This window comes from Otolemur garnettii, unplaced genomic scaffold (assembly GCF_000181295.1).
Source record: "Otolemur garnettii isolate 467f Iridium unplaced genomic scaffold, OtoGar3 scaffold00058, whole genome shotgun sequence".
NCBI classification, from domain to species: Eukaryota; Metazoa; Chordata; class Mammalia; order Primates; family Galagidae; genus Otolemur; species Otolemur garnettii.
Window position 1 is genome coordinate 1408983 of NW_003852453.1, and position 10497 is coordinate 1419479.

At 48.6% G+C, this 10497-nt stretch overlaps 1 protein-coding gene across 1 annotated transcript in view; it reads right to left on the minus strand.

Annotated features, from left to right (window-relative positions):
• Positions 1–1727: 1727 nt before the first annotated feature.
• ABCC11 (ATP binding cassette subfamily C member 11) overlaps positions 1728–10497 on the minus strand; it is a 70367-nt gene continuing 61597 nt past the window's right edge. The window contains exons 26-30 of the mRNA XM_003792596.3: positions 7794–7953; positions 5281–5359; positions 4576–4689; positions 2311–2475; positions 1728–2167 (exon numbers count right to left, since the gene is read on the minus strand). Coding sequence (XP_003792644.1) covers positions 2075–2167; positions 2311–2475; positions 4576–4689; positions 5281–5359; positions 7794–7953 — 611 coding nt within the window. The 3' untranslated portion in view covers positions 1728–2074. The remainder of the gene's footprint in view (positions 2168–2310; positions 2476–4575; positions 4690–5280; positions 5360–7793; positions 7954–10497) is intronic.

A 10497-nucleotide genomic window follows, 5' to 3' on the forward strand; every position in this document is an offset into this window, starting at 1 on the left:
TGATGCTATTAAAAAAGGTTTTTTTGCTTTCTTGCAGCTTGGATTCAGCCAGATTTTGCTGCTAGCACTGGGGACAGGGGCAGATGGGACGTGGCCTCGCAGATTGAGTAGAAGTGGGCTGGTCTCCATCCTTTGACTCCGAAGGTCAGCGCCTTGTCCCAGCTCCGGCGCAGCCGGGCCGTCGGGCGTTTTTGGGACGAGGCTGCCATCTGCTGGCGCAGCGAGAAGGACGCTGGGCAGCGTTCCGGGGAGCCCGCCCACCACTGCGAGGCCCCGCCCACCACGAGCGGCTCCGCCCACCACGAGCGGCTCCGCCCCACGGCGGCGCTGGGAGGGGTGGACAGGTGAGGAGAGTCGCCTTCAGCCTGCAGATCAGCAACCGCGATCCTGCAGAGTCGGCGGGACGCGGCAGGTGGGGCTCCCAAAGGCTCTTCAGCAAGGATTGGGGGTTTTAAGAGAGAGAAACGCCCTGGAAGGAGAAGCAGGTGCCGCTAGAGAATCGGGGGGCAGGACAGAAACTTCTCTAGCTCCAGGGTGCGGGCACCGTTCTCCTGTTTGCTCTCGGACCCATCGGCCCTGCCATACTTGGTTCCCACAGGGATTTGTTTGCTGTTCTTCTGCCTTGAACAGTCTTTCTTGCCTCAGTCGCCCTCATCTGAGTAAATGTTTGCTCGGTTTTCCTCCAGGATCCGCCCCCTGCGGGCCTCCTGCAGCTGTTTGGGAGGCCTGTTGACCTGTCTCTTGTTTTTCTGTTTACTCAGTCTCAGGATACTCCAGATTCCATGAGGACAGGGAATCATTCCCTCCCCAGCACCTACTCAAATGCAAGAAATAGTAAGATAAATGGTTTACTGAATTGATTTTTCTTATGGCATTTTAGGAAAATCAGACACCATAATCTGAAAACACAAGGAAATTACTTGGGAAGTATTTCCCCAACAGTGACGTCTCGGTCTCCCTAGAAGTAAATTGCAAATGATTACCTTTCCTAGTCTACCTTTCTGTAATCCCATGTGGGGTGGGATGAACAAGAATGAGAGAGAGAACCAACACAACAATCTTGTCTCCTGGGCATGTTATAAAGTAACTCTTCAGTGCACCTGCCTAGGGTCCCATCAGTAAACAAACATGGCAGGCAGCTACTACCTGGGGCCTGGACAGCAGCCATAACCATTCCTCCTTCATGTCCTAAGAGCATTTCCCAGTTTTATTTTGGAGAAACAACCTCTCTCTTCTCAGCCTGTCTGATCCAGAGCAGCCAAGCCTATCCCCGGGCCCAAGTTTGGGCATTGACCTGGGTCTCACAAGTCACTGAATTCCAACAGCCCAACCCATGACTGGTCAGAGATAGGCACAAACTGGCCCAGTGAGATTTAGCCCTGGAACTTTTGCTAGAATCACTGAGGAAAGAGGACCTGGGAGCATCAAGCCGGCAGGACATGAGCTGGAGCTGCCGGCAACTGTAATTGCCACACGAGACCCGGAAAGTGAAGGCAGATCCAGGACAGCAGAGCTGAGAGAGACGGAGACCCAAGACACATGTCCTCTCGACAATGGCCCCCAACCCAGGACTTTTTCTGGACCTTTCTACTACATGAGCCAATGAAGTCCTGTTTTTTAGAAGTCCGTTTGAAGGTGTTTGTGTTCCTTACAACCAAACAAGCACTAGAATGAAGAGCGCAGAACAAAGCATGTGACTTTTTGTTAGTTTTATTTTTTATAAAATTGATACATCACCTGTAACACTTCTAACACAGATGAGAACACTATAATAAGCTTTTACAAGATCATTAAATTATTCAAAGTATAAGTTAGAAGGAGACGTGAGATCATTGCACCCCCGTGGTCTCAAACAGTGCTGGGGTTCTGAGGCTTTGGAGCCACAAAATGGCCCATCGGAGGTTTCTCTCCCACACTATCCTTTTCCCTCCCTGAACCCCTCACCACATGTCAGCCCTGCTTCCAGGGGAAGTTGCCATCTCTAGACGAGACGGTCACAGACTGCAGACCTCAATGCTGCACCTTGATGACGCTCTGAGCTCGGCCGCCAGCCTCTGGGCAGTCTCCCTTTTCCTTAGCTCAGTGAAGAACTGGCTCTGGCCAGGAGGGCTGCAAAAACTGACCCAGGCTGCTTCTGCAGGACCTCGGGCCTATCAAACTCCAACACCTGGAAGGTGGAGAATGGAGAGGAGGGGCCAGGACACAGCTGAGCTTAGTCGTGGAGAATTCAGAGGCCTCCCAAGGCAGTGGCTGGGCATCCATCCCTTCCATCCCCCAACACCAACCCCAGCCCAGGGACGCCGCTCTCACCCTCCCGCTGTCCATGACCAGGATGCGGTCACAGTTCAGGATGGTGGTGATTCGGTGGGCGATGACCAGCACTGTGCAGCCCTGAAAGGCCTCACGGATTGTGCACTGGATCAGGGCATCCGTCTCCATATCAATGGAGGCTGTGGCTTCATCAATAAGGACAATCTAGTGGACACAAAACAGGGGTGAAGGCAGCCTCTTAGGGCCCAAGAGACCTGGCCTTGTCCTGGTTCCACCACGAATTCCTCATGTCCCTTCCTCTCCAAGCCTCCATTTTCCTTGTCTGGAGAACTGAGCTGAGTTCCAAGTCCACTTTGGGCCTTAGTTCTCCATTATATTATGAAAAGAATGTTACATCTCAGCCAAGAACTAGCGATATCTTAGAGACCAGAGAACTAAGTTCTTGAAAGTGAAAATGGCCCAGTGGTCACTCATTTTATTCATTGCCTTCCCCTTTGCCCAAATTAACGTAGACCAGTGGCCTCCAAAGAAGGGTGTGTGTGTATGGAGAGGTGCAGAGGCAATTCATCCAGGACACAGATAAACCTTCCTTTTAGTTTGACATTTTTGAATCCATGTCATTTAAATATGCATGAGAACACTGAACTGGCAGAGAAAGTATGGTTTTATAAATGTTTCTTAGTTTCGGATGAAACAGTTTTTAAAGAAGGACTATGGTTAGTAAACCATGGGGGGGGTTGGTACACAGATATGACAAAAGTCATAAAGGGATGACTCAAATTTGGGGAGCAATATAGAGGAAGCAATTTCTGGACCAAACAGCTAAGTGAGTGAATTAAGGAACCAAGAAGTTAGGAAAGGGCTATGTGCAGTGGGTGCCAAAAAAATGTATACAGACATGTCAAGAGAAAAAAAGTCCTAGTCACACCTGTCACACGGTGATGCTAGCATTCATTTGATTAATTCTATTTTTTTTTTTTTTTTTTTAGAAACAGAGTTTCACCTTGTTCCCCTCAGTAGAGTGCTGTGGCATCACAGCTCACAGCAACCTCCAGCTCTTGGGCTTAGGCAATTCTCTTGCCTCAGCCTCCAGAGTAGCTGGGACTACAGGCACCCGTCACAACGCCAGGCTATTTTTTGTTGCAGTTTGGCCGGGGCAGGGTTCAAACCTACCACCCTTGGTACATGGAGCCAGCGCCCTACTCACTGAGCCACAGGCACTACCTGATTAATGCCATCTTTTAAGGAAATGTCATACTACACATTGCTACTGTAATTCAATTCAATTTTGCAAAGTAACATAGATAACATCGCTTAAAATGTGTATACTTTTTTTGGCATGCCCAGTATGTATCACAAATTCTGTTGTTCTCTTCTTTTAAGAACAGGGGCAAAGTCCTATTTCCTCCAAACATTCTCCCCATTTCAGGCCCCACTGAGCTCTCTTGCCACAGCTCTAACTGTCCGCACCAGCAGTGTTTGCAGTTATCACTAATTGCCCACGATGTGTGTGCCTGTGAGTCCACCTGAGTGCAGGTGAGTCCACCTGAGTGCAAGTATGTGCACCTGTGGGTAGGTATGTACACCTGTGTGCAGGTATGTACACCTGCGTGCAGGTGTATACACCTGCGTGCAGGTATGTACACCTGCGTGCAGGTGTGTACACCTGAGTGCAGGTGTATACACCTGTGTGCAGGTGTGTACACCTGAGTGCAGGTATGTACACCTGAGTGAGCAGAGAGGTAGCCTATCTAGGCATGTGAGTGTTGCATCACTTGTGAGAGAACAGGTTTGCCCCTTGCCAGCTAAGGTACTCAAATAGCTGAATGTTATGGATAAAATCTGTGAAAACTTTCTAGAAACACAGTTACATCAAACATTTAATAATACGCCGGTTTTCCCAGGATCAGTGGTCATCTGATTCCCAATTTTAATAAATATCAAAAGGACACCCTGCAACCAAGTTTTAAGAACAACACGTAGAGGTGATTTTGAAGTCAACAAATCTCGAACCTTGTGCCTTTTTCTGGAAAAGGGCATCGTGATTTGTTCCAGTGGCACCATTTCCCTGGTTGCAGGGTCTCGGGGTATCAGAGCACCAAGGCCGAGAGTCCCCAGCTGCCATCCTCACCGGCACCACGGGTGCACCGGGAATGGCCCTCAGTGAAATGGGGATGCCCCTGCGTGATTTTTTTCTGGTTAGAGAGGACATACACCTCAGTGTTCACTATTGGGGGTCCTGGAGGGAGAAAGACCTAAGGTGGGTCCCCAAGCTGCCTGGCCACTCTGCAGGGGCAGTCTCACCTTGGAGTTGCGGAGGAGGGCTCGAGCAATGCACAGCAGCTGCCTCTGCCCCACGGAGAAGTTCTCACCGTTCTCCAGCACTTCTGCCTGCAGCCTGCTGGGCAACCTTGAGATCTAGGAGATGGGGACAAGAGGCAACAGGTCACCACCATGGGGTGAGACCCAGCTGGGCCACCTTTTACCTCTCCGGCCACATTTTCTAGCCCCCGCCCCCTCTCCACACTCCAGCATCGGGTCCTCTTGTTCCTGACTGGGCCTGGACTGCTCCCGCCTGAGGCCCTTTGTGTCAGCTAAGTCTTCCCCACTGCCTCTCAGTCGGTACCTGGTCACAGTTCAGCTGTCACGTCCTTAAAGAGGCCTTGACTGGCCACCCTACTGAAAGGAGCTGTTTCCCACTGAAGTTCCTATTGGCCGCATTACTGCCCAGCAGCACTCATCACTATCTGATGATGGCACCCCGTGCACCCACCTTCCACCCACTGGGTGCAGGAGGCCCTGCCTGCCCTGTCTGCTGTACCCTCAGCTGAGAGCACTGCCTGCCCCGCTTTGGCATCTGAGTGCCCACAGTCTTTGCTTAAGGATCCCATGTCAGCTCATCTCTGAGATTTTTTAATCCGTGACCCAAACCAGCAGCATCCAGAATACCACATGAGGAGGCCCCAAAGACACAGGCCCAGACCAGGAATCCGGCCTTGATCTACTTACAATCTTGGCCAGAAACGTCCGCTCTAAGACATCCCAGATCTGCTCATCGGTGTAACAGTCGAAGGGGTCCAGATTGAACCTACCGCAGGGGGAGAGGGAAGGACTCAGGGACCACGCTCATCTTTGGACACTCACTCACGGCTCGGTGACTCACCTGGAATGCTTAGAACTGGACTTTGGAGTTTAGGGACACTCATGGAACCACCATGAGGGGTCATTTCTTGTGCCTCCTTGTCACTCTTCCCTTCTGTAGGCATCAGCCCCCAAGTTTTATTTGGAGACCAGCTCTTCCCCTGAGCTCAAGCCCATGTGTTCCAAGTGGGGAGCCTTCCACTCCAGGATGGACAGAGTGACTCAAGTATAAGTTGATGACTTTTCTGTCTTTTTGCCATGAAAAGAATCCTAAGGAATCATCCAGGCAATGAGCATAGATTGGGGTCTGTGTGGACGTCACACCCAGCAGGGTTTATGCTTTCCTCTGACACGGGCAACACTACAGACACAGCCCTGTTATGCAGCCACCCAGCCCTGATAACACCTGCTAACCTCCGCCTTGGCTTTCCCTGGTTCTGGCAGCCACACACATTCTGTATTAAAGAAACAGCAAACAGAATATCCTGTTTGCATGACGTGTGACATTCTCCAAAGCATTTTTACAGACAGGCTTATTTGATAGGAGATGTGTATACCCCTTTCATTGACGATGGGAGCATGGCTTATCAGTTTTAAATGGCTCGTTCAAGATCACATCACAAGTTAGTATGAGAGCCAGGCTGGAATTAAAGACATTCAAAGTTAGACAGAACCTTCAGGGTGTAGAACCCAGATCTCCTATATTCTAGTCCGTATTTCTTCATGCAGCAAAAGGGAGAGTATCCCAGGTTACGGTTCAGATGGCCTGAGGTTACATCTCATCCTTTCCATTTACTTGTGTGTCCTTAACCAAATCACCTTTCCCTCTGAATCCAGTTTCTTCATCTATAAAATTAGGGTAATAACACACCCTCAGGGGGTTGTCGTGCCTTCTAGGTGGTATATTAAGACATCTGGCTGACACATATGAATGCTCGATAATATTTCATACTTTTACTGCTCTTTATACCAAGACACAATAGCTTTGGCCAAGTTCTGCCTCAACACAGGAATCTATCACTAAATGCTTTGTTACTCCCTAACACAATGCAGTCATTTTGAAAACCTGTGTCTGTGCATATGCTATTCGCCTTCCCTACAATGATTTTCTCCTCTTCTTCTGCCAGACAAGCTCCAATTTATCCTTCAAGACTTTGTTCAAATGTCCTCCCCTCTGTGAAGTCTTTCTGGGTTCACTGAGGCTGAATTACTCATCCCATTCCTGGCTCTCTCAGCACTTGGCTCATATTTCTGATCTAGAAATTACCTCCCTCCATTGTAATTCACTGGGCCTTATGCCCATACAAACTGCCCTCTCCAGCTGCACTGTGAGTTTCTTGTAGGGGGCAGGGAGCCGGGGAAGAGTTGGTTCATCAAAATGTTCTGTCCTAACCTGGCAGAAGTCAGAAAAGCAAGTTAAGTGGGAGGATAAAGGACTGAATGATTGTTGACTGAATGAATGAAGCACTGGGGCTCAGTTTATCCTCTTGCCTCTAAGATTGCCCCCTTCATATCAGGGAGACCTGGAGGATCCATCCTGTTTTGAACACACCTGTCTTCCTCAGGGAGGGCATCGTTGGGAACACTAATCTCAATAAAGTTTGGTCCCTGAGTTGACTTCTAAGGAAATAGCAAGTGGTAAAGAGGACGAAAGATTGGATTTTGTTCTGGATCTTTCTCCCTTTCTCACTTCTCCACCAACCAGAACGTGAACCCATTGGAGAAGTATTTCCAACAACGCCCCCAGGGCCCTTGCCCAGCAGGTGGAGGACGAGAACCAGCGACATCAGTGGCGGTGACAGCACAATGCTTAACGGTGCCCTGACAGCCAACCAATCCCACCTGGGCTTCATTTCTGTTTTTAGAGATGGGGTCTTGCTATGCTGCCCATGAAGATCAGTGGTTACTCACAGGCACGAGGCCTACACCTGGGCTTAAGCGATCCTCTCGCCTTAGCCTCCTAAGTGATTGGGACTGCAGACGTGTGCCACCACACCCGGCTGGTGCTGATGAAACTAAGATATGCCTGATTTCTGCAGAGGGCATCGTGGCTAACTGAATGCTCTCGTGCATGCCAGCTTAACACCCTGGTGAGGTGGCCCAAGAAGGCAGGAGAGGCCCAGATGCATACCAACCTCAACAGCTCAGTGAGCAGGGCCAAGAAAGTGTGAGTGACCCAGATGTATACCAGCCTCGACACCTCAGTGAGGTGGGCCAAGAAGGCAGGAGAGGCCCAGCACACCGGGGAGAGATTGGAGGCCCCCAAATTGGGGTAGAGGCCACCACTAACCAGAGGCAGCCCAGAACCGCAACCCTGGTCGTGTGACTTCCTGCAGCAGGCTGTCCTTCCACACCAGGCTGGCCACTGGCCTATCCCTCACCTGATGGTTCCTGAGAGCAGGACCGGATCTTGAGGGATAACTGACAGCTTGGACCGCAGGTCCTCCAGGCCAATGCTGCAGATGTCTACGCCATCAATGAGGATCCGTCCCGCTGCGGGCTCCACCAAGCGGAAGAGAGCCATGCCCAAGGAAGACTTCCCTGTTGGGTAAGAAAGACTTCCTCAATTTCCTCGTCTGCTCTGGAAAAGTACAGAGAAGTGCAGTGTAGGTCCTTGACTCCATCCTCTCCGTGGCCTATTTTTTGTCACTGTGAGCTGTGAGAGCGTTTCTGCTCCACGGGGTGCCCCAGTCCATGAGCAGCTTTCTTACAGCCCAGAGCAGAGGTCACAGTGGGGCCTCTGGATCAAAGCCAGCCCACATGCATGTTTTGTTTCACGCTCACAGTGTACAATTACTTTTAAATCCCTTGCCAGCATTTAAAGAAAACCCTGAAGATCTTAAATATAAAAATTGAAATTGCATGTTTCTCTTGAAACTTAGCAGAACGGGCAACACTGGGCCCACATCCCCCCAGCAACAAGGAGGTGGAGCTGAGTGTGGCGGCTCACTGAGACAGAACAGTGTTCTCCAGTCCCCACCCAGCCCTCTCCACTCCCTTACATCACCCCCCAGACACACCACACTCATCTATTACTTGCCAGGCCCCAAGGAATTTGAATCCCCTCCCCCAGTTCTTAAAGATAAGATCTATGGATGTTTAGATCCTCAGCTACCTCAATAAATACCTAGTGAATTAGTATAGTAAGTTGGACCAGTATCTACTGAGAGCTTCTCAAGGCCAGATACCAGCCCTCTCAGGCCAATTGGCAGGTCAAAAATAGCAAGAGAAGATGACCCAAAAGAATACACCTGGCAACTCCACCTTGCAGCAGTGTGGGAGCTGCAGGGGTGCTGAGGAGGGGAGCCAAAAAAAAGGCTTACGCCATACAGGGGGCTTCCTGGAGGAGGCAGGGCGAGGGCAGGAGAGGAACGAACCAAATCTGAGCAGAATCTTTGAACAAAGCAAGGAGGCAGAGGGAGAGACAATTGGACCAGATCCTCCAGAAGTGATAGGTGAGGAAGAGCGAGAAAAAGTCTAGGAAGAGAAAAAGTCCAGGAAGGCAGAAGGACGGGGAGAGGAAGGAGGAGAAGGTGAAGGCTGATAGGAGAGGTGCATGAAGGGAGCGGAGGAGGGAAAAGGCATAAGGATTCTAGATATATATACGCCTAACATGCGAGCTCCCACTTCATAAAACAAATTCTTCTAGATCTAAAGAAAGAAGTAAATAGTAACGTCTTAATTGCTGGGGCCTCCAACACTCCACTGACAGAACTGGACAGATCATCAAAGCAGAAAATTAATAAAGAAACACTGAACTTAAACAGGATTCCAGAACAAATGGACCCAGAAGACATTTGCAGAACATTCTGCCAAAACAACTATTGAATATGATTCTTGTCAGCACACGGGACATTTTCTAAGATTTGGCCACAAAACAAGTCTAAGCAAATTCAAAAAAATCATGATCAGGGCGGCGCCTGTGGCTCAAAGGAGTAGAGTGTCAGCCCCATATACCGGAGGTGGCGGGTTCCAAGCTGGCCCCGGCCAAAAACTGCAAAAAAAAAAAAAAAAAAAAATCATGATCATACATCTATCTTCTTAGACAACAGTAGCATAAAACTAGAAATCAATTCCAAAAGAAAGATTTGAATCTATACAAAGTCACGGAAATTAAACAACCTGCGGCTGAATGATTCCTCAGTCAATAATGAAATTAAGATGGAAATCCAAAGATTTCTCAAACAGAATGACAAAGGGGACACAAGCTATTAAAATCTATGCGATATGGTAAATGAAACCCTAAGGGGGAAGTCCATTACCTTAAATGCCTACATTACAAAGACAGAGAGATCCCAGATTAACAACCTAATATCACATCTCTAGGAAGAAAAAGAAGAACAAACCAAACCCCAAGCCAGCAGAAGAAAAGAAATAAAGCTTAGAGCAGAACTAAGTGAAGTGAAAACCAAAAAAAGAAAAACAATACAAAGGATAAAGGAAACAAAAAGTTGGTTCTTTGAAAAGAAAACAAAATCAATAGACCTCTAGGCAGATTAACCAGAAATAAAAGAGAAAGGACTCAAATAACCTCAATCAGAAATGAAAAGGGAGACATAACAACTGACACCACAGAAATACAAAATATCTTCCACGAATACTATGGAAACCTCTATGCAAACAAACTAGAAAGCCTAGAAGAAATGGATAAATTGCTGGAAACATACAACCTCCAAACCTGAATCAGGAAGAAAGAGAAATACTGAACGGTCTCCAATAATCAGTGGCATGATTGACGCAGTTCTAGAAAAATCTCCCAACAGTAAAAAACAAAAACAAAACCCAGACCAAATTTTTGGTGGATGGATTCATGGCCAAATTTTTCCAGACCTACAAATTTGAATTGGTGCCTACCCTGCAGAAACTATTCCATAATATCAAGAAGGAGGAAATTCCCCTTAACTCATTCTATGAAACCAGTGTCACCTTCACACCAAAGCCAGGAAAGGACATAACAAAAATAGAAAACTAGGCTTGGCGCCTGTGGCTCAAGCGGCTAAGGCGCCAGCCACATACACCTAAGGTGGCGGGGTCTGCCAAACAACAATGATGACTGCAACCAAAAAAAAAAAAATAGCCGGGCGT